The sequence below is a fragment of the Oncorhynchus gorbuscha genome, linkage group LG06, assembly GCF_021184085.1.
Source record: "Oncorhynchus gorbuscha isolate QuinsamMale2020 ecotype Even-year linkage group LG06, OgorEven_v1.0, whole genome shotgun sequence".
Classification (NCBI taxonomy): Eukaryota; Metazoa; Chordata; class Actinopteri; order Salmoniformes; family Salmonidae; genus Oncorhynchus; species Oncorhynchus gorbuscha.
The window spans coordinates 24,584,093-24,607,325 of NC_060178.1; the positions used below are offsets into that span (position 1 = coordinate 24,584,093).

The 23,233-nt window shown below is 42.3% G+C and overlaps 1 protein-coding gene across 1 annotated transcript in view; it reads left to right on the forward strand.

Annotated features, from left to right (window-relative positions):
* Positions 1 to 1,608: 1,608 nt before the first annotated feature.
* The window catches only part of LOC124037064 (glypican-5-like), a 136,029-nt gene continuing 114,404 nt past the window's right edge, over positions 1,609 to 23,233 (forward strand). Inside the window, exons 1-2 of the mRNA XM_046351698.1 lie at positions 1,609 to 2,052; positions 3,770 to 3,931. Of these exons, the coding sequence (XP_046207654.1) occupies positions 1,887 to 2,052; positions 3,770 to 3,931 (328 nt within the window). The 5' untranslated portion in view covers positions 1,609 to 1,886. The remainder of the gene's footprint in view (positions 2,053 to 3,769; positions 3,932 to 23,233) is intronic.

Sequence of the window (23,233 nt, forward strand, 5' to 3'; positions counted from 1 at the left end):
GTTTGCCCCATGGTGGCGGTGGGATTATGGTATGGGCAGGCATAAACAATGGACAACGAACAGAATTGCATTTATCGATGGGAATTTTTAATGCACAAAAACTCTTTGAGAGATCCTGAGGCCCATTGTGAGGCCCATTTTTTTTTAAAGGTATCTGTGACATAGCTGTATTCCCTTGCATGTGAAATCCATATATTAGGACCTAATTACTATTTCCTCATATGGAACTGTAACCCAGTAAAATCATAACCACCTTCCGGAGACACCTGAAACCCCACCTCTTTAAGGAATACCTAGGATAGGATAAGTAATCCCTCTTCCCCCCCCCCTTAAGATCTAGATGCACTATTGTAAAGTGACTGTTCCACTGGATGTCATAAGGTGAATGCACCAATTTGTAAGTCGCTCTGGATAAGAGCGTCTGCTAAATGACTTAAATGTAATGTAAATGTAAATAAAAATTGTTGTATGTTGCATTTTAATATTTTTTTCAGTATACCTGACTGTGATTCCGTTTTTATCCTTTAGCTAAGTGTATTGGCATATAGGTTGACTTTATGTTCTTGGACCATATATTGTCCAAAATATGTGAATTGTTCCTAGTTCACACCATGCCATCTTTATAATGGTGGGTGAACGCCTGATTACACGAGCCTCGTTGGCGCAGTAGGCAGCGCGTCAGTCTCATAATCTGAAGGTCGTGAGTTCGAGCCTCACACGGGGCAGATGTTTTACATTTACTAGCGACATTTGAGATCTCAATTTATTTTTGACCTATGAATGCGGACACAAGTTAATACATAGATAAATATGATATCAATCCGGCGCTACGGTTGGTAGAACTGCTTTTACATCACTAATTCCACGACTGACCACACGGTGGACGCGGTGTTCTGTTTTAGATTCATCTCTGAAGGCTAGAGAAGCATATACAGTATAAATCAATCATTAGGACTATACATTTGTATTTTTTTAAATTTTATTTCACCTTTATTTAACCAGGTAGGCTAGTTGAGAACAAGTTCTCATTTGCAACTGCGACCTGGCCAAAATAAAGCATAGCAGTGTGAACAGACAACACAGAGTTACACATGGAGTAAACAATTAACAAGTCAATAACACAGTAGAAAAAAATGGGCAGTCTATATACAATGTGTGCAAAAGGCATGAGGAGGTAGGCGAATAATACAATTTTGCAGATTAACACTGGAGTGATAAATGATCAGATGGTCATGTACAGGTAGAGATATTGGTGTGCAAAAGAGCAGAAAAGTAAATAAATAAAAACTGTGGGGATGAGGTAGGTGAAAATGGGTGGGCTATTTACCAATAGACTATGTACAGCTGCAGCGATCGGTTAGCTGCTCGGATAGCTGATGTTTGAAGTGCTGCTTTTATTAGAAGAAAAACAACATGTTATTCGAGCCCCAATTGCTGTGGTATTGTTTTAAATGATCGCACAAGGAATAGCCAACATCTATGAACAAAGAACCCACTATATAATTTTGCACTTTAAGAACGTTTTTCTGTTAGTCAATCTTGTGTGATGTTTCAAACCGAGAATTTCAAAGATAGGCCGGTTTGCGCGGTGTGTGTGAGAGAGAGGGAGAGAGGGAGCGAGAGAGCGAGCGCTCAGCTGTATCCAAAGAACAGCGTTTCACTTTCTGAAGCGCATGGATTTTAACTGGAAAGCCCACTGAGAGAGGGAACTTCGTGCGCTCTATTGAACAGACCCAAAATGTGATATTCTAACAGATCGATCCAGTTGATAAGAACTGCGAATTTATTTTGGGATTGTATTACTTAAATAGCTTATTCGGCTACTTTTACAAACGACCATACTACTGCTAGGATACCTTGATAGTCTATCTGATTGAAATGGTGCGATGTTCCAAACAATACTCCAACGCGTTTACTTTTGGTTGATTTACCTTACAGTTGTACTATGTGGAGCTTCAGGTGCAGGAGTACACAGTTGCCATGAGGTTAAAACGGCGTTTCAATTGCGCCAGATCGGTCCGTTGAAATGGGTCCCCGAGGCACCTGGAACAGGTTAGTGCGCACTTGACTTGTAGGTCCTAACACAATTTCTCAGCAGAATGTCCAGGAGCCACTTTGCACGTGTGCGTGCTGTGTACACGTTTATTTCCCACAGGGAATTGATAAATCACAATCATAAAATGTAACTACAGTAGCCTAGGTCTAGAGACAGATTCAAGCAAATATGCCTAGTAGTTGATGCTTATCTTTATTTAACGACCATCCTAAGAATTGGAAGTAAGTCCCTGCAAAGGGAGGCCATCTCTTGTTTCTTTTCAAATACTGAGTTTATTATATGGATGTACTGGCACTAACAGTGACAATCAATAACATTGCAGTTATATATCAGCTTATTATTTGGCAAGCAACAAAAAACAATCAAACCATCTCTCTCTCTCTCTCTCTCTCTCTCTCTCTCTCTCTCTCTCTCTCTCTCTCTCTCTCTCTCTCTCTCTCTCTCTCTCTCTCTCTCTCTCTCTCTCTCTCTCTCTCTCTCTCTCAACCCCAGTCCTCAATGGACAGGTCAAGTGGCGGTGACCTGAGTCCCACGGGGCCACAATAACTGAGCTGCATGTTGTGTATGATTGTCTATTCTACAGTGTATATATATACAGTGCATTCGGAAAGTAATCAGACCCCTTCCCTTTCTCCACATTTTGTTACATTACATCCTTATTCTAAAATTGATTAAATAATTTTCCCCACTCATCAATCTACACACAATACCCAATAATGACAAAGCGAAAAAAGTTTTTTAGAAATGTGTAAATGTATTAAAAAGAAAAAACAGAAATACCAAAACAACACAGGAGTGGCTTCAGGACAAGTCTCTGAATGTCCTTGAGTGGCACAGCCAGAGCCCAGACTGAACCCGATCGAACATCTCTGGAGAGACCTGAAAATAGCTGTGCAGCGACGCTCCCCATCCATCCTGTAATGATCTTCTCAGTTTGATGAATCATTTTTCAAAAAGTAAAAAGGGTCTTGTAAATGTAATATTTCAATTTGACATTTTTAATAAATTTGCAAACATTTAAAACTTTTTTGCGGGGTATGTCGTTATGGGGTATTGTGTGTAGATTGCTGAGGATTTATTTTTATTTAATCCATTTTAGTATAAGGCTGTAACGTAACAAAATGTGGAAAAAGTCAAGGGGTCTTTCCGAATGTACTGTAAGTCACCGGTCATCAGTTACATGATAGATTTGTTTCCACAATTCCTTCATGATTGACACATGCAATGACTTAGGCCCAGTTGAGTTTGTAAGTAAGCATGTTGTTAACTCTGGTGAGCATCACTCCCTCTGCATCCTCTCTACACCCTTGGAGATTTTGTATCTGGACTTTGATTCAGCTACGTCCAGCCAGCCTGATAACCAAAGTCTATTTCTGAAGCTCTTTCTCACTCTCATTTCTGGCTCCACTGTCCCAGCTTGGTGTATTAGTTTCATATGGGAGATAAATCAGTATAATCACCCTGGACCTCATCCAAATGAGATTGTAGCAGAGGAAGCTTTGCTGACTCAAAGGGAACTTGAATACAGGGGATGGGTATATATGAGAACTAGTATAAGTGTAGAGAAACTATGTCTTTGAACCATTTATTTACTCAACTATTTGGGTAAGTATTATTAATCACATTTGGTCAAAGCTTCCAACACACTTAGTTTATGTTTTTCACATTTGAGGTCTGTGTCATGCTCAAGTTTGCTTTCCTCTTCTTTCCCAGATGGCGAGCTGCAGATCTGCAAGCACGCAGGCCCGTCGTGTTGCACACGCAAGATGGAGGAGAGTTACCAGGCAGCAGTGCGCAGAGAGACTCTCCAGAATATCCGTTCCTACAGCTTTGAGCTCAAGTACCTCATCGTGGGCCACACCACTGCCTTCCAGGGTAAGGACAGGGACAGGATGGAGGGGTAAGGGAGATAGATATGTGGGACAGGAGAATGAGATGATAGGACAGATTCACTGTGTAAAGCCTTGAGACCACTTTGGCCCTCTGCGCCCCTCAGTAAGGGGTCAATTCTGAAGTCCATGAACAATGTTTCATGTCAGTGTGACTGCCACTTGGTTTGGTTTAATTACATCTTTTGATTTACTTAAAAATCAGTCTCACCTCATTGAATGGAATGGGCTCTGATCCGACACGCAGCCAAAAGTATTTTGTTCTGATAAAGGCAAAAATGTTACGTTATTACAGCTGCAGGTAGCCTAGTGGTTGGAGTGTTGGGCCAGTAACCAAAAGGTTGATGGATCACATCCCCGAGCTGACAAGGTAAAAATCTGTCGTTCTGCCCCTGAACGAGGCAGCTATCCCACTTTTCCCTGATAGGCCCTCTTTGTTAAGAATTTGTTCTTAACTGACTTGCCTAGTTAAATAAAAATGACAAGTAAATTACACTCAGTAGTAACACGATATTTGACCATCATATATCAAAAACTATGATGTTTTGTTGAGAGAATCCGAGAACCACTTCAGTGGTATTGGATATTGGCTTTGTACTGTTCAATATTGGCTTTTAGAGCAAACATTTAGTCAGGCCTCACATTAAGCAAATAATCTCTCAGAGAAAGAGAACTTGACCTCTGCTCTATCTCTTTGTCTCTGTTTCTCGATGTCTGCCTCCGCTTCGCTCTCTCTCTCTCTCGCTCTCTCTCTTTCACTCGCTCTCTCTCTCTCCTATTTAGAGTAGAGAATACACAGTATGTCTTGTTTTGAACCAATGAATGAAAGGGAGTGAAAAATGTTTACATTCACTGAGTATCCCTGGAGATGTGTTACCATTTGAAATCAATCTGTCTCTAACGAGGTGTCTTGAATGGGAGTGAAGAATAGTGGGTTTGTCCTGTTCTGCTTTTCACAGAGAGAGTGGCTGGTCCCTGGCTTCTCAGAAAGGGAGGCTTTCTTGGGGTTTTATCCCTAAGTGAGTGATGTGGACAGTGTCCTCTGAGCAGCCTCGGTCCTGGCCGATATGTCGCCCTAGACAAGACAAAAAATTTGCTGCCCCGCTCCTATCCCTGCAAAGTACAATAGTAGCCTAGGTCAGTGTTGGCCTGCAATGCACTATCCATGTGGTAGCCTACCGTTTGTAAAAACAGGCCTGATAACTGAAAAAAAGACTTAAGACTAAAAATTGTGGCTATTCAAGCTCTGAATACTAGCTAATGTGTCTGAAAGTAAATTGAAATACATTTGCCAAAATGATACAATTCCACCTGTCTTTACAAACATATTTCACCAGAGAGCCTGACTTAACACCAGAGGGTCATTAGCTTCTTTTAAAAAATACATTGCCCATTGTTTAAAATCACATGAGTGTAGGCCTATGCCTTTTTGGGAAGTCCACAATTTGGGCAGCGAGCTTGACAATAGGCCTAGCTGATTATTGAGTTGAGGCTGTCAGTAAAAATCATCTAAAATACATGTGAAGATAATGTGTCTTGAATATAATTTAAAATGTTGAGACAAGAAGGGGAGGGGTGGGTGGCGAGGATATAGGCACATCTCTCTCCAGAATACACTCAGCTCTCCAGTATGCGCTCAGCTGTCTCCCGACAATTCTTGCACATGAATTTTTCATTTGTGTAAATTGTTTGTCATTTGATTGTGTATTTTTATCAATTTCCCGTCACCAGTAGTATGTCACCAGTAGTATGTCACCCGTAGTAAATTTACCGTTAATCCCTGTCATTTGGTTTCATTCATTTCTGTTAATGCATGTATTAATTACAGTCATTTACCGTTCTCATTCTCAAAGTGGAAACATCATTTGCATAGTTCACAACCTACTACACTTGTGAGAAACAAGTTTTGTGTTATTTCATACCATCATTTACAAGTTTTGTTAATTTTTTCGATTGTCTTTTGTTTGGAGCCCTCCATGTGAGCAATGAGCATGTGTCTGCCCACTGGGGACAAACTGGTTGAATCAACGTTGTTTCAATGTCATTTGTCAACGTATTGTGACGTGGAATCTAGGTGGACATTGGATTTGAAAAAGTTATCAATGTAAACGGTTCTTTTGAGGGTGAAATTTCAAAGATAGGATTATGTCATCATGGCCAAATTTGAACATGGACAAACTTTGTGTAAAATATATATATTTTTTTAAATTTAATTTTTATTTCACCTTTATTTAACCAGGTAGGCTAGTTGAGAACAGGTTCTCATTTGCAACTGCGACCTGGCCAAGATAAAGCATAGCAGTGTGAACAGACAACACAGAGTTACACATGGAGTAAACAATTAACAAGTCAATAACACAGAGAAAAAAAGGGGAGTCTATATACAATGTGTGCAAAAGGCATGAGGACGTAGGTGAATAATTACAATATTGCAGATTAACACTGGAGTGATAAATGATCAGATGATCATGTACAGGTAGAGATATTGGTGTGCAAAAGAGCAGAAAAGTAAATAAATAAAAACTGTGGGGATGAGGTAGGTGAAAATGGGTGTGCTATTTACCAATAGATTATGTACAGCTGCAGCGATCGGTTAGCTGCTCAGCTAGCTGATGTTTGAAGTTGGTGAGGGAGATAAAAGTCTCCTTCAACTTCAGTCACAGGCAGCAGAGTACTGGAACGAAAGGCGGCCGAATGAGGTGTTTGTCATGCAGGTGAAAGAGGACCCAAAAGCGACTTGGCGAAAACAGAGTCTTTAATCCAGTAAAGTAAATACAATCAAAAAACACAACTTTCACTCGGCAAACTGCTCGATCTTGAACAGTAACAGCAGGTTGCCTCGGGAAGGCACTTGAACCAAACAGACTCAGACACCTGCTCACCACGCAGCATCTGAGGAAAACACGACACGACAGGGCGATACACAAACACAGCACGGTGAATTCTAGACAAGGAACCGACAGGGCAGAAACGAATAACAAGGAATAGGGACTCTAATCAGTGTTGGGAAGACTAAATGATTGATTAGGGAATGATCAATGAGATACAATAAGACCAGCAGAGGGAAACGAATGCAGGGACAAGGCATGGAGACAGTGTTGGCTTTAGGGATGATCAATGAGATACACCTGGATGGGTGGGTGTTGCCATCGTGACCAGTGAGCTGAGATAAGGCGGAGCTTTGCCTAGCATGGCCTTGTAGATGACCTGAAGCCAGTGGGTCTGGTGACGAATATGTAGCGAGGGCCAGCCGACTAGAGCATACAAGTCACAGTGGTGGGTAGTATAAGGTGCTTTAGTGACAAAACGGATGGCACTGTGATAAACTGCATCCAGTTTGCTGAGTAGAGTGTTGGAAGCAATTTTGTAGATGACGTCGCCGAAGTCGAGGATCGGTAGGATAGTCAGTTTTACTAGGGTAAGCTTGGCAGCGTGAGTGAAGGAGGCTTTGTTGCGGAATAGAAAGCCGATTCTTGATTTGATTTTCGATTGGAGATGTTTGATATGGGTCTGGAAGGAGAGTTTGCAGTCTAGCCAGACACCTAGGTACTTATAGGTGTCCACATATTCAACGTCGGAGCCATGCAGTGTGGTGATGCTAGTCGGGCATGCGGGTGCAGGCAGCGATCGGTTGAAAAGCATGCATTTGGTTTTACTAGCGTTTAAGAGCAGTTGGAGGCCACGGAAGGAGTGTTGTATGGCATTGAAGCTCGATTGGAGGTTAGATAGCACAGTGTCCAATGACGGGCCGAAAGTGTATACAATGGTGTCGTCTGCGTAGAGGTGGATCAGGGAATCGCCCGCAGCAAGAGCAACATCATTGATATATACAGAGAAAAGAGTCGGCCCGAGAATTGAACCCTGTGGCACCCCCATAGAGACTGCCAGAGGACCGGACAACATGCCCTCCGATTTGACACACTGAACTCTGTCTGCAAAGTAATTGGTGAACCAGGCAAGGCAGTCATCCGAAAAACCGAGGCTACTGAGTCTGCCGATAAGAATATGGTGATTGACAGAGTCGAAAGCCTTGGCAAGGTCGATGAAGACGGCTGCACAGTACTGTCTTTTATCGATGGCGGTTATGATGTCGTTTAGTACCTTGAGTGTGGCTGAGGTGCACCCGTGACCGGCTCGGAAACCGGATTGCATAGCGGAGAAGGTACGGTGGGATTCGAGATGGTCAGTCACCTGTTTGTTGACTTGGCTTTCGAAGACCTTAGATAGGCAGGGCAGGATGGATATAGGTCTGTAACAGTTTGGGTCCAGGGTGTCACCCCCTTTGAAGAGGGGGATGACTGCGGCAGCTTTCCAGTCCTTGGGGATCTCAGACGATATGAAAGAGAGGTTGAACAGGCTGGTAATAGGGGTTGCGACAATGGCGGCGGATAGTTTCAGAAATAGAGGGTCCAGATTGTCAAGCCCAGCTGATTTATACGGGTCCAGGTTTTGCAGCTCTTTCAGAACATCTGCTATCTGGATTTGGGTAAAGGAGAACCTGGAGAGGCTTGGGCGAGGAGTTGCGGGGGGGCCGGGGCTGTTGGCCGAGGTAGGAGTAGCCAGGCGGAAGGCATGGCCATGTTGAATTTGTACCTTTAAAGCAATGTCAGATTTTCAATGGTATATCTACTATCAGAAAGTAGTTAGACTAGGCAGCACCTCCTACTGGAGAATTGATCTGTCTACAGCTACCCCTTGGTCTCCCATCCAAGGTTTTTAGCTATGATATTTGTCACTGACTATTACCAATGTGTAATCGTGAGAATGATTGTTGAGAGATCTCCACATACAAATTAAATAGATTCACTGCTGCTATCAAAGTAATTCTGAACGGTAGGTTTAACAGAGCAAATTAAATTTAACCATACATTATCAATCATCAATGATGCTATGTAGGCCTATTTAGTGTAGCATTTGCAAAGTCATCAACAGCAAATGATTGAATTCAAACCAGAATTCAACAAAAAAATAGACAATACAATAGGCCAAGGATTTCAAGCTCTGGTTGATTGCAGATTTGATATTTAGTGACATTGTGTTGACAACCAAACACAATTCAATCAAATATAGTCATTTAAAGTAGATGGAACTATCCAAGCAGAAGATACATCTGTGCTAGAGGTCATCTCGGGACCAAAGAGTTGAACCCGTTCCAAAATGGACCCTACCTGAATTGTTTTAAGAATTGCTTTAAGATGTCATACCATGGATCATTTAGATATTTGAATTTGAGGACCATTTTACGTATAAAAATAAGAATATTTAAATGGAAAAAAGACAAGGAATAAATTTTTCAAGTGTCTGTCCTATATCAAGGAAATATAAGAAAGTGACTGCACTTGAAGAAATTCTCAAAGTTTGTGAAATTTTCCGCATTGACTGACTTTCATGTCTTGAAGTAATGATGGACTGTTATTTCTCTGTGCTTATTTGAGCTGTTCTTGCCATCATATGGACTTGGTCTTTTACGAAATGGGGCTATCTTCTGTATACCACCCATACCTTGTCACAACACAACTGATTGGCTCAAATGCATTAAGGAGGAAAGAAATTCCACAAATGTACTTTTATCATGACACTCCTGTTAATTGAAATGCATTCCAGGTGACTACCTCATGAAGATGGTTGAGAGAATGCCAAGAGTGTGCAAAGCTATCATCAAGGCAAAGAGTGGCTACTTTGAAGAATATAAACATAAAATAGATTTTGGTTACTGCATGATTCCATATGTGTTATTTCATAGCGTTGACATCTTCACTATTATTCTACAATGTAGAAAATAGTAAAAATAAAGGAAAACCCCTGAATGAGTAAGTGCGTCCAAACTTTTGACTGGTACTGTATGTTTAACCCCTTATTTTTGTTCACTCAAAACTGCCCAAATACATCCATTCATTTGTATGGGTTACCTTCAGACGAGTCTCGTGACACTTGTGGGGGTCGTAGAGCAAATTGTTCAGCCGCTACAGACGTTTTTGTGAGAAGACCACTTTTTGGGATGTCTCCTGGTCTGACACCTTCCACCACAGATGCGGAAGGCCCAAATAGGTGGATGCAGTGGATTGAGACTTAAACTAGCTTAAACTGAAGGATTTTGATGGGAGTTTTTTCATTATGTTACTTAGATTGACGTAAATGTGCTGGACACTAATAGTTATAAATGAGATTCATGAGTTACATCTGAACCTAATTTTTACTCTCGGACTGAGAGGTAACACCAAATGACCATTCAGCAGCTTTTGTTACCTTAAGGTTTTGGCTTTTGCAGGACCTATACAAATCTACATACCTCCAACCCCTGCACACCAGCAAAGACCACACGTGTACCCAGGCAACTAAGCACTACTTATAGAAACCCTCAGAGGTTAGAGTAGATTGGACGGACTAACTAACACAACCCTGCCAGGCAGTGCAGAAACATGCTCCTGGTCTTGCCATTTAGAATCTGCCAAGTTGAAACATGTGTTTGCCCAATGTGGCAGGTGCAGGTGGGTATAGGGCTACAGGGAAGGCATGTAGGGTCAGCACTGCAGAGACCTAGGCTGTCCCCTTCAATCTGTCCCATTAAGGAGCCTGTTGCATGGCTGGACGATATGGCCAGGACAGGAGACAGGATAGCAGTCTTGGGAGTTAGTAGTCAGTTATGGTGCTTGATGACCTGTATGCCCTCTTGTCCAGGCTGCTACCTATCACATCCAATCAAATCAAACTTTATTTGATTTGCGTAGCCTAGTGGTTAGAGAGTTGGACTTGTAACCGGAAGGTTGCGAGTTCAAACCCCCGAGCTGACAAGGTACAAATCTGTCGTTCTGCCCCTGAACAGGCAGTTAACCCACTGTTCCCAGGCCGTCATTGAAAATAAGAATCTGTTCTTAACTGACTTGCCTGGTTAAATAAAGGTAAAATAAAAAATATATAGTTTTTTTATCACATGCGCCGAATGCAACAAGTGTAGACATTACCATGAAATGTTTACTTACAAGCCCTTAACCAACAGTGCAGTTCAAAAAGTGGTAAGAAAATATTTAGCAAATAAACTAAAGTAAAAAATTATAAAAAGTACTAAAATAACACATTAAAATAACAATAATGAGGCTATATACAGGGGGTACTGGTACCGAGTCAGTATGCGGGTACAGGCTAGTTGAGGTAATTTGTGCATGTAGGTAGGGGTGAAGTGACTATGCATAGATAATAAACAGCGAGTAGCAGCAGTGCACAATACAAATGGAGGTGGGGGGTGTCAATGTAAATAGTCCGCTGGCCATTTGATTAATTGTTCAGCAGTTTTATGGATTGGGGGTGAAGCTGTTAAGGAGCTTTTTGGTCCTAGAGTTGGCGTTCCGGTACCACTTGCTGTGCAGTAACAGAGAAAAGTCTATGACTTGGGTGACTGGAGTTTCTGACAATTTTATGGTCTTTCCTCTGACAACACCTTTTATATAGGTCCTGGATGGCAGAAAGCTTGGCCCCAGTGATATACTGGGTCATTCGCAGTGCCTTAGGTCAGATGCCAAGCAGTTGCCATTCCAGGCGGTGATGCAACCGGTCAGGATGCTCTCGATGGTGCAGATGTAAACTTTTTGAGGATCTGGGGACCCATGCCAAATCTTTTCAGTCTCCTGAGGGGATATAGGTTTTGTCGTGCCCTCTTGGCAACTGTCTTGGTGTGTTTGGAGCATGACAGTTTGTTGATCTGGACACCAAGGAACTTGAAACTCTCAACCCTCTCCACTACAGTCCCGTTAATGTTAATTAGGGCCTGTTCGGCCCACCTTTTCCTGTATTCCACGATCAGTTTCTTTGTCTTGCTCACATTGATTGAGAGGTTGTTGTCCTGGCACCACACTGACAGTTCTCTGACCTCCAACCCTACAGGCTGTCTCATCGTTGTCGGTGATCAGGCCTACCACTGTTGTGTCATCAACAAACTTAATGATGGTGTTGGAGTCGTGATTGACCACACAGTCATGGTAGAACAGGGAGTACAGGAGGGGACTAAGTACACACCCCTGAGGGGCCCCAGTGTTGAGGATCAGTGTGGCAGGCGTGTTGTTGCCTACCCTTACCACCTGGGGGAGGCCCGCCAGGAAGTCCAGGATCCAGTTGCAGAGGGAGGTGTTTAGTCCCAGGGTCCTTAGCTTAGTGATGAGCTTTGTGGGCATATTGGTGTTGAATGCTGAGCTGTAGTCAATGAACAGCATTTTCAAATAGGTGTTCCTTTTGTCCTGGTGGAACAGGGCAGTGAGGTGTGCGATTGGGATTGCATCATCTGTGGATCTTTTTGGGTGGTAATGAGAATTGGAGTGGGTCTAGGGTATCCGGGAGGATGCTGTTGATTTGAGCCATGTCCAGCCTTTCAAAGCACTTTATGGCTACCGATGTGAGTGCTACAAGGCAGTAATCATTTAGGCAGGTTATCTTCCTTGGGCACAGGGACTATGATGGTCTGCTTGAAACATGTAGGTATTACAGACTGTCAGAGAGAGGCTGAAAATGTCAGTGAAGACACTCGCCAGTTGGTCCGTGCATGCTTTGAGTACACGTCCTGGTAATCCGTCTGGCCCCGCGGCTTTGTGAATGTTGACCTGTTTAAAGGTCTTAATCACATCAGCTACTGAGAGCGTTATCACACAGTCATCCAGAACAGCTGGTGCTCTTGTGCATGCTTAAGTGTTGCTTGGCTCGAAGCGAGCATAAAAGGTATTTAGCTCATCTGGTAGGCTCTTGTCACTGGGCAGCTCACATCTGGGTTTCTCTTTGTGGTCCGTAATAGTTTTCATGCCATGCCACATCCGCCGAGCATCAGAGCCGGTGTTGTAGGATTCAATCTTAATCCGTTATTGAAACTGTGCTTGTTTGATGGTTCGTCTGAGGGCATAGCGGGATTTCTTATAAGTGTCCGGATTAGTATCCCACTCCTTGAAAGCAGCAGCTTGAGCCTTTAGCTCGATGCGGATTTTGCCTGGTTGAGATATGTACGTACGGTCATTGTGGGGACTACGTCGTCGATGTACTTATTGATGAAATTGATGACTGAGGTGGTATACTCCTCATTGCCATTTGATGAATCCCGGAACATATTCCAGTCTGTGCTAGCAAAACAGTCCTGTAGCGTAGCATCCGCGTCATCTGATCACCTATCCATATTGAGCGAGTCACTGGTACTTCCTGCTTCAGTTTTTGCTTGTAAGCAGGAATCAGGGCGATAAATTATGGTCAGATTTGCCAAATGGAGAACAGGGGGAGAGCTTTGTATGCATCTCTGTGTGTGGAGTAAAGTTGGTCTTGAGTTTTTTTCCCCCTCTGGTTGCACATGTGACATGCTGGTAAAAATTTGGTAAAACTGATTTTAGTTTGCCTACATTAAAGTCCCCGGCCACTAGGAGTGCCGCTTCTGGATTAGCATTTTATTTTTTGCTTATGGCTTTATAGAGTTGGTTGAGTGCGGTGTTAGTGCCAGTGTCGGTCTGTGGTGGTAAATAGACAGCTACGAATAATATAGATGATAACTCTCTTGATAGTGTGGTCTACAGCTTGTCATAAGGTACTCTATCTCAGGCGAGCAATACCTTGAGACTTCTTTAATATTAGACATGGCGCCCCACCTGTTATAGACAATAGACACACCCCCACCCCTCGTCTTGCCAGACGTAGCTTCTCTGTTCTACTGGTGCATGGAAAATCCCACCAGCTCTATATTATCCATGTCGTTCAGCCACGACTCTGTGAAACGTAAGATATTACAGTTTTTAATGTCCCGTTGGTAGGATCATATTAATTGTAGGTCATACATTTTAGTTAAAAATGATTGCACAATAGCCAATAGAACGGATGACAGTGGGAGTTTACTTGCTCGCCAATGGATTCTCAGACAGCAGCCCCTTTTCCCCTTTTCTTCTGTCTTTTCTTCACGAAAATGACGGGGATTTGGGCCTGTTTCCGGGAAATTAGTATTTCTCTTTCCCGGCGGACTTGTTAAAGGAAAAAGCTTCTTCCAGTATGAGGTGAGTTATCTCTGTTCTGATGTCCAGAAGAGACGGTAGCAGCAACATTATGTACAAAATACGTTTTTAAAAATTGGTTACAAACAAACCCTAAAAAAAATGACAAAATAGCACAGTTGGTTTGTAGCATGTAAAACGTCAGCGTCCTCTTCAGCGACCTCTTAATAATATCACAGATGAGCATGAACCCTGAGTAATCCCTGCCCTTTCAGCTAGCTGCCAGCTCTTAGAATACTGTTGGAAGAAATGGTGTTTGACCAAATCCAATTATATTTCTCTGTAAACAAATTAACATCAGACTTTCAGCATGCTATAGAGAAGGGCTCTCAACATGTACTGCACTGACACAAATTACTGATGATTGGTTGAAAGAAATTGATAAGAAGAAGATTGTGGTAGCTATACTGTTAGATTTCAGTGCAGCTTTTGATATTATTGACCATAACCTGTTGAGATAACTTGTGGTATGGCTTTTCAACCTCTGCCATATCATGGATTCAAAGCTATCTATCTAAAATAACTCAAAGGGCTTTCTTGAATGGAAGCTTGTCTAATGTCAAACATTTGAAGTGTGGTGTACCGCAGGGCAGCTTTCAAGCCCTCTACTCTTTTCTATTTTTACAAGTGACCTTCCACTGGCATTAAACAAAGCATGTGTGTCCATATATGTTGGTGATTCAACCATATACATATCAGCAACCACAGCTTATGAAGTCTCTGAAACCCATAACAAATAGTTGTTGTCAGTGATTTGGTACAAATCATTACCTACGTTCTAGAACTCAGCTGATTCTGGTAATGAATGGTGTGGCTGTTGAACAAATTGAAGAGACTAAATTACTTGGCTTTACCTTAGATTGTGAACTGTCATGGTCAAAATGTATATAGATTCAATGGTTGTAAAGACGAGGAGAGGCCTGTCCGTAATAAAGAGATGCTCTGATTTTTTGACACCACACTCCAAAAAGCTAATTCCGCAGACTCTAGTTTTATCTTCTCTTGATTATTGTCTAGTCATATGGTCAAGTGCTGCAAATAAATACCAAGTTAAGCTGCAGCTGGCCCAGAACAGAGCGGCATGTCTTGCTCTTCATTGTAATCAGAGGGATAATATTAATAGTATGCATGCCAGTCTCTCTCTGTGTCACTTCTTGTATTTCTAAGAAACATATTTTGGGGGGAAATTACAAATTGTTTGCATAGTCAACTTACACAGAGCACTGACACACACACACTTACCCCACCAGACATGCCACTAGGGGTCTTTTCACAGTCCCCAGGTCCAGAACAAATTCAAGGAAATGTACAGTATTATACAGAGCCATGCATGCATGGTACTCCCTTCCATCTTATATAGTGCAAGTGAACAGCAAACCTTGTTTCAAAAAACAAATAAAGCAACAACTCACTGCACAACGCCTCTCCCCCATGTGACCTACTTGTTATGTGTATGTACTGACATGTATGCATAACTGATAGATACATTTATAAACATTAACATGTAGTGTATGTAAATTGTAAAGCATTTTGTCTGTAATGTCTTTTTTAGTATGTGTCAGAACCCAGTAAGACTAGCTGTCGCCATTAGCATGGCTATTGGGGATCCTAATAAATCAAATCAAATGCCCTTGTTTTTGGGACACCGTTGCTAGGATATGTCCACATAAGGGGAAAGAGGCGGAGAGTCCTGATTCAGTGCCCCTGAATTTGAAAAGAGAGTATTGCACCCCTCTGCTCCCACACCCACCTCTCTGTCTGTGGCTCACACAGGTTTAAGATCTCCAGCTTCCGTCCACAAACCTGGAGGTGCGGACCAGTATCACATTTACAGTTCTGCCCTTCCCACGTCCCATGTGCTGCGCTGTGTGTGTCTCTCTGAGTGTGTGTGTGTGTGTGTGTGTGAATGATCAGAGTATGTATGTTCCTGCGTTGGTGTGCCACTGTCTCTGTAACTCTATACTGGTAGTTGCAGCGCGGCTTAACCTTCACGATAGGTTCTTGTGGAACTGACTCTCACACATAATTGGAAATTAATTTGTGTGAACCTGAGGTGGTTGGGTCCTTTCTGAAATGTGACTACAGTTGTAGGTTGTAGTCGGTCTGTGTAAAGGTCACCCAGAGGCTCCCCGTGGGAATGGTCTGTCTCCCACACACAGGAATGTCTTAACCAGCCCTTTAGTTGGAAACCAGTATACAGATAGAGCATGGTCAAATGATTTATCATAGTACATTTCCAATCCTGTTTTTGTGTGTCTGCAAATCAGGTGAAAAACATAACCACAATTTCACAACCTTTAAACTATCATATGTCTGTGATGATCAGTATTTATTTAGTCTTGAATTGAGGATGATGTGAGTAACACATCAGTTCCTGCCTCCGTCTCCAGTTTGCCTCATATCCAGGTGTCCCGGTGTCAGAGTATGGGGTGTGGCTGTGAGTCCATGCTGGTCACGCTGGGATAAATTTGCCCCCGGAAGCTGTAGACAGCCTGTTCTGCCTGGTCCCTTTGATCCCACTCAGCTCCAAGGTTACATGAGCCAGCAGTAGACAGATTAGAGTGAGAGGCCCTGCAGAGCGACTCGGCAGTGCCTTTGCTACACCCTGGAACCGTGTTCCATAACCTCTATTTCAGGTGTAGGCTGTGTACTCATCCCATTGAACCACATTATTCAAAGTTGGGCTGTAGAGATGTTGGAAATGAAAAGAAAAAAAAAACAATCAAATTCACAAACAAGGTCTGTGTTTTGAATGGCCAGTTGTACAGTACTATAGTACAGTGGTCAGTCAGGTTATGTCTATGAGCTGTACATTGTAAAAGGCCAGGGCTAATTCGTGTCCCTTCTGGTCTTCCTCTGTATGTATGTTGATCAATAAGGAAGCTGAGCTCTATCGCTCAGATTTGTGAAAAACATTACTTAAAAAATTTAAGCCTATGCAACATAAACCAATTAAAAACCGTTCTGTAGCAATGAGGTTTGTGCAGTAGGCTATACATCTTAGAAGGGAGTGCAAGTCTCTAAGTTATTTATATTGACGGTAGAAAATGAGTTTTCACTGAACTCTAGTAGTTGTATGTTTTACAAGATATGATACTCCTTTGTGTTGCTCAATCAGCTGTCTTGTTGTGTGCATAATTAAGAAAGGATGTATTGGCACTGTTCTATCATTGGAGGCTCAGATGCAGTGGCCCCTGTCCCTGAGGTGTAAATACTTGGACATTCACACGTTCCCAAAAGCTGTTGAAGGACCCAGGGTTTCCATTAATAACCTCATCATCACGCTGTCCCGGAGAGATGGCTGTGTGGCTCCCGCAGTGATGATGTTTGTGGATGTTCGTGGGTATATGCGATATGCGTCTTTGTTTAATATATTGCACAAATGGGTTTTTCTATAAATAATGGGGCATTGGGATCAACATTTTAAAATGGTTTGAAATTAAAATAAAAGGGATTTGTATGCAATTACACATGTGTACTTAGAGGAATATATGAAAATTGGTTGATAACTCCACCTATACAACATGGGCCTAGGACTATACATCCTTTATGCAGGGTTCATACAGACATTAGCAAGTCAAATTCAAATACTTTTTCAAGCACTTCATTGTAATTTTCAAGTACCTCAATGTTATATAAGTATATAATTTATATAATTGTACATACAGGGCCTAATATAGACCCCCCCCCAAAATAAAAGCATGCGAAAAATGTTTTTAAAGAAATAGGCCATTGCCACTTTGTAGGCCTTGCCAATGCATTGATATTCAAATGTATATTACATTCTAAAATATGTGAGAATAATGTGGACTTGCCTGACTAAATAAATTGGATACATACAGTGCCTTGCGAAAGTATTCGGCCCCCTTGAACTTTGCGACCTTTTGCCACATTTCAGGCTTCAAACATAAATATATAAAACTGTATTTTTTTGTGAAGAATCAACAACAAGTGGGACACAATCATGAAGTGGAATGACATTTATTGGATATTTCAAACTTTTTTAACAAATCAAAAACTGAAAAATTGGGCGTGCAAAATTATTCAGCCCCTTTACTTTCAGTGCAGCCAACTCTCTCCAGAAGTTCAGTGAGGATCTCTTCACAAAAAATACAGTTTTACATCTTTATGTTTGAAGCCTGAAATGTGGCAAAAGGTCGCAAAGTTCAAGGGGGCCGAATACTTTCACAAGGCACTGTACATGGCAATTTTTCTGTAGCATATGTGACCGACACAGGCACACATAATAAAGCCATGAATAGCGGTAGCATTAATCTTGGTAAAACTTTACTAGACACGCAGCTGACATAACTATAATGTGGTCTTAACACTGTCATTACCAGTGGTCAGAAAAGTACCCAATTGTCATTATTGAGTGAAAGTAAAGATACCTTAATAGAAAATGACTCAAGTAAAAATGAAAGTCACCCAGTAAAATCCTACTTGAGAAAATGTCTAAAAGTTTTTGGTTTTAAATATACTTACTGTAAGTATCAAAGGTAAACATATAAATTATTTCAAATTCCTTATATTAAGCAAACCAGACATTTTCTTGTTTTTTAAAATTTACAGATAAAGCCAAGGGCACGCTCCAAAACTCAGACATAATTTACAAACGAGCATGTGTTTAGTGAGTCTGCCAGATCAGAGGCAGAGGGATGACCAGGATGTTCTCTTGATAAGTGTGTGAATTAGACTATTTTCTTGTCCTGCTAAGCATTCGAAATGTAATGAGTACTTTTGGGTGTCAGGGAAAATGTATGGAGGAAAAAGTACATTATTTTCTTTAGGAATGCAGTGATGTTAAAGTTTTCCATAATATAAGTAGTACAAATACCTATAAAGTATAAATACCCCCCAAAACTACTTAAGTAGTACTTAAGTATTTTTACTTACACCTGTTGTAACATATATTGCATTATTTTATGGCTGGATATGACAGCTACATAAGTGTCAAAACCCACATTTATTAAAAAGTGTTGTTTCCCTGCCAAGATGTTTCCATTTGTTTTAAAGTTGGTTTCTTAAGTCCTTTTTTGTTGTTGTAATGAATTCTTTACAGTCATATTGTTTTCCAACATTTTAAATAACTTGTTGAAATTACACTTTATGACACTATGACATTTGACCATCCTGTATCACTTTACTTGGACTAAGAGTGTGTTGGTAAATTCAATCTGTTGTGCCAGAGTGCGCTGTGGGCTTTCGTAAATTCAGAGCTTTTTCAGATTGTCATTTTGTAAATTCCGAGCATTTCGCCCTTGTAGTCTGACCGAGGAGTAGGGTTGATCTGAGCGTTCTGACCTCACAACGGCAGTCAAGCACCCAAGCTAACTGGTTAACATTGGCTAGCTACTTCCAGACACAAATGAGAGAATACCTCACTATCCATTTTACTTGCCTTAGCAGAGCAGGTTAGGCTGTTTTCATGTTATCCAGAGCGTTGGTAACTGTAACTGTGCTGCTGGCAACAATTTAATTACACTTTTTTTGCCAACATTTACTGACACCGGTCAGAGTCAACGGGTGTTGAGTGTTTGTAAATTCATCAGTTATTCTGCGCTCTGGCACACTCAGACGAAAGCGTTCTGAAATTGGAGTAGATAGCCAGAGTGAATTTACGAACGCACCCTACGAAAATGCATTTTTTGACACTGTCAAGAAGCATTATGACCATCATAATCATAAATGCCAGATAGACATATCACGTACATGCCCTTATATCAGTCATCAGTCAAAAAGAGGATGTTTTGTCCTGCTCCTGCATTCATCCCAGTCATCAGAAACAGAGCATTAGGGTAGGAACATGTCTGACATCAATGTGTGCACAAATACAATAATTTAATATGGTACATTTCAGGAAATGTTATATAGCATAAACCGATTGTTGACAATTATAATTCCGCCGCCGACAGAGATGGCTGCCTCGCTTCGCGTTCCTAGAAAACTATGCCGTATTTTTTTTTTTTATGTGTTATTTCTTACATTGGTACCCCAGGTATCCTTAGGTTTTATTACATACAGTCGGGAGGAAGTTCTGGATATAAGAGCAACGTACACTCACCATAATTTTGACCACAAATACGACTTTCCCGAAGAGGATCCTCTGTTTTGCCCACCACCCAGGACAATGGATCGGATCCCAGCCGGCGAACCAAAACAACGTCGCCATAAAAGGGGCAGACGAAGCTGTCTTCTGGTCAGGCTCCGGAGACGGGCACATCGCGCACCGCTCCCGAGCATACTACTCGCCAATGACCAGTCTCTTAACAACAAGACACATAAGAGACTAACGTTCTTTGCTTTATGGAAACATGGTTCACTCGAGACACGCTATCGGAGTCGGTACAGCCAGCTGGTTTCTTCACGCATCGCGCCAACAGAAACAAGCATCTTTCTGGTAAGAAGAGGGGCGGGGGGGTATGCCTTATGATTAACGAGACGTGGTGTGATCATAACAACATACAGGAACTCAAGTCCTTCTGTTAACCTGATTTAGAATTCCTCACAATCAAATATGTCAACCACACTATCTATCAAGAGAATTATCTTTGATTATAATCACAGCCGCATATACTCCCCCCCAAGCAGACACATCGATGGCCCTGAACAAACTTTATTTGACTATGTAAACTGGGAACCATATATCCTGAGGCTGCATTCATTGTAGCTGGGGATTTTAACAAGGCTAATCTGAAAACAAGACTCCCTAAATTCTATCAGCATATCGATTGTGCTACCAGGGCTGGTAAAACCCCGGGTCATTGTTATTATAACTTCCGCAACGAATATAAGGCCCTCCTCAGCCCTTCTTTCAGAAAAGCTGACCACGACTCCATTTTGTTACTCACTACCTATAGACAGAGACTAAAACAGGAAGCTCCCGCGCTCAGGTCTGTTCAACACTGGTCCGACCAATCTGATTCCACACTTCAAGATTGCTTCCATCACGGGGACTGGGATATGTTCCGCATTACGTCAAACAACAACATTGACGAATAGGCTGATTCGGTGAGCGAGTTTATTAGCAAGTGCATCAGTGATGTCGTACCCACAGCAACTATTAAAACCTACCCAAACCAGAAACCGTGGATTGATGCCAGCATTCACACGAAACTGAAAACGTGAACCACTGCTTTTAATCAGGGCAAAGGTGACCGGAAACATGACCGAATACAAACAGTGTAGCTATTCCCTCCGCAAGGCAATCAAACAAGCTAAGCGTCAGTATAGAGTCAACGTAGAGTCACAATTCAACAGCTCTGACAAGAGGTATGTGGCCGGGTCTACAGTCAATCACAGATTACAAAAATAAATCCTGGTCCGCGACGGGGCTGGTTGTCTTGCTCCCAGACAGACTTAACAACTTCTTTGCTCACTTTGAGGACAATACAGTGCCACCGACACGGCTCGCTACCAACATCTGCGGACTCTCCTTCACTGCAGCCGACATTAGTAAAACATTTCGCGAGGCTGCAGGCCAAGACGGCATCCCCAGCCACGTCCTCAGAGCATGCGTAGACCAGCTGGCTGGTGTGTTTACGGACATATTCAATCAATCCTTATCCCAGTCTGCTGTTCCCACATGCTTCAAGAGGGCCACCATTGTTCCTGTTCTCAAGAAAGCTAAGGTAACTGAGCTAAACAACTACCGCCCCGTAGCACTCACTTCCGTCATCATGAAGTGCTTTGAGAGACTAGTCAAGGACCATATCACCTCCACCCTACCAGACACCCTAGACCCACTCCAATTTGCAAGTCCACAGATGACGCAATCACAACCACTCTGCACACTGCCCTAACCCATCTGGACAAGAGGAATACCCATGTGAGAATGTTGTTCATCGACTACAGCTCAGCATTTAACACCATAGTACCCTCCAAACTCGTCATCAAGCTCGAGACCCTGGGTCTCGACCCCGCCCTGTGCAACTGGGTACTGGACTTCCTGACGGGCCGCCCCCAGGTGGTGAGGGTAGGTAACAACATTTCCACCCCGCTGATCATCAACACTGGGGCCCCACAAGGGTGCATTCTGAGCCCTCTCCTGTACTCCCTGTTCACCCACGACTGCATGGCCATGCACAGCTCCAACTCAGTCATCAAGTTTGCAGACGACACTACAGTGGTAGGCTTGATTACCAACAACGATGAGACGGCCTACAGGGAGGAGGTGACAGCCCTCAACATTGTACATACATGTGATTGTAAAAGTTTTGTATATTTTGGTATGGCCCATCACGGGTTATCTGTATTTCCGTACCCCCTTATTGTTCTCTTTTGCCTGACCTTCAGCTAGCAAGGTATATTGTCCTTGGCTCCGAAATTGTTCAATATAAAAACGTGGTAATGTTACACAATGTGCTGTTATGCAACCATAAGTTTGTTACAATGTGGACAATATAAAGATTTATGTTGACAAGTTTCACCAAGCTCGCTAACTAGGGTATCTATTGTAACTTGTGAGTACTTGGGACAGTGTTTGAGTGAGTGTCCATGTGCTTGCGCAGGTGCCTGAGAGCTATGACTGCGCCACGGGCTAACATATTGTGTGTTGTCTCTTCTTGTGCAGGTATATCTTTTATTTTGTCCGATTTTGTCCGGTTCTATATCATTTTACTTGTATTATATGGTGTGCTGTTGTGCACTGAATGTGTGCACACAGCACCTGTTATTTCCTTATTGCGCTCTTTTGCCTGACATTCGGCATAGGAAGGTGCCTGAGAGCTATGACTGCGCCAAGGGCTAACATATTGTGTGTTGTCTCTGCAGGGCAAATACAAATAATTCAACTAGCAGCCCTTCAGTTGTGGCAGTGTCCTAATTAATAGTACACAACGCAGAACGAACCACGCTACACCGCTTCACTGTTGATGTTGAGACTGGTGTTTTGTGGGTACTATTTAGCGAAGCTGCCAGTTGAGGACTTGTGAGGCTTCTGTTTCTCAAACATTACACTAATGTACTTGTCCTTTGGCGTGGGAGTGGGCCTCCCTATCCTCTTTATATTCTGATTAGAGGCAGTTTGCGCTGTTCTGTGAAGGGAGTAATACACCGTGTTGTACGGGATCTTCAGTTTCTTGGCAATTTCTCGCATGGAATAGCCTTCATTTCTCAGAACAAGAATAGACTGACGAGTTTCAGAAGAAAGTTGTGTGTTTCTGGCCATTTTGAGCCTGTAATTGAACCCACAAATACTGATGCTCCAGACACTCAACTAGTCTAAAGAAGGCCAGTTTTATTACTTCTTTAATTAGCTCAACAGTTTTCAGCTCTGCGAACTT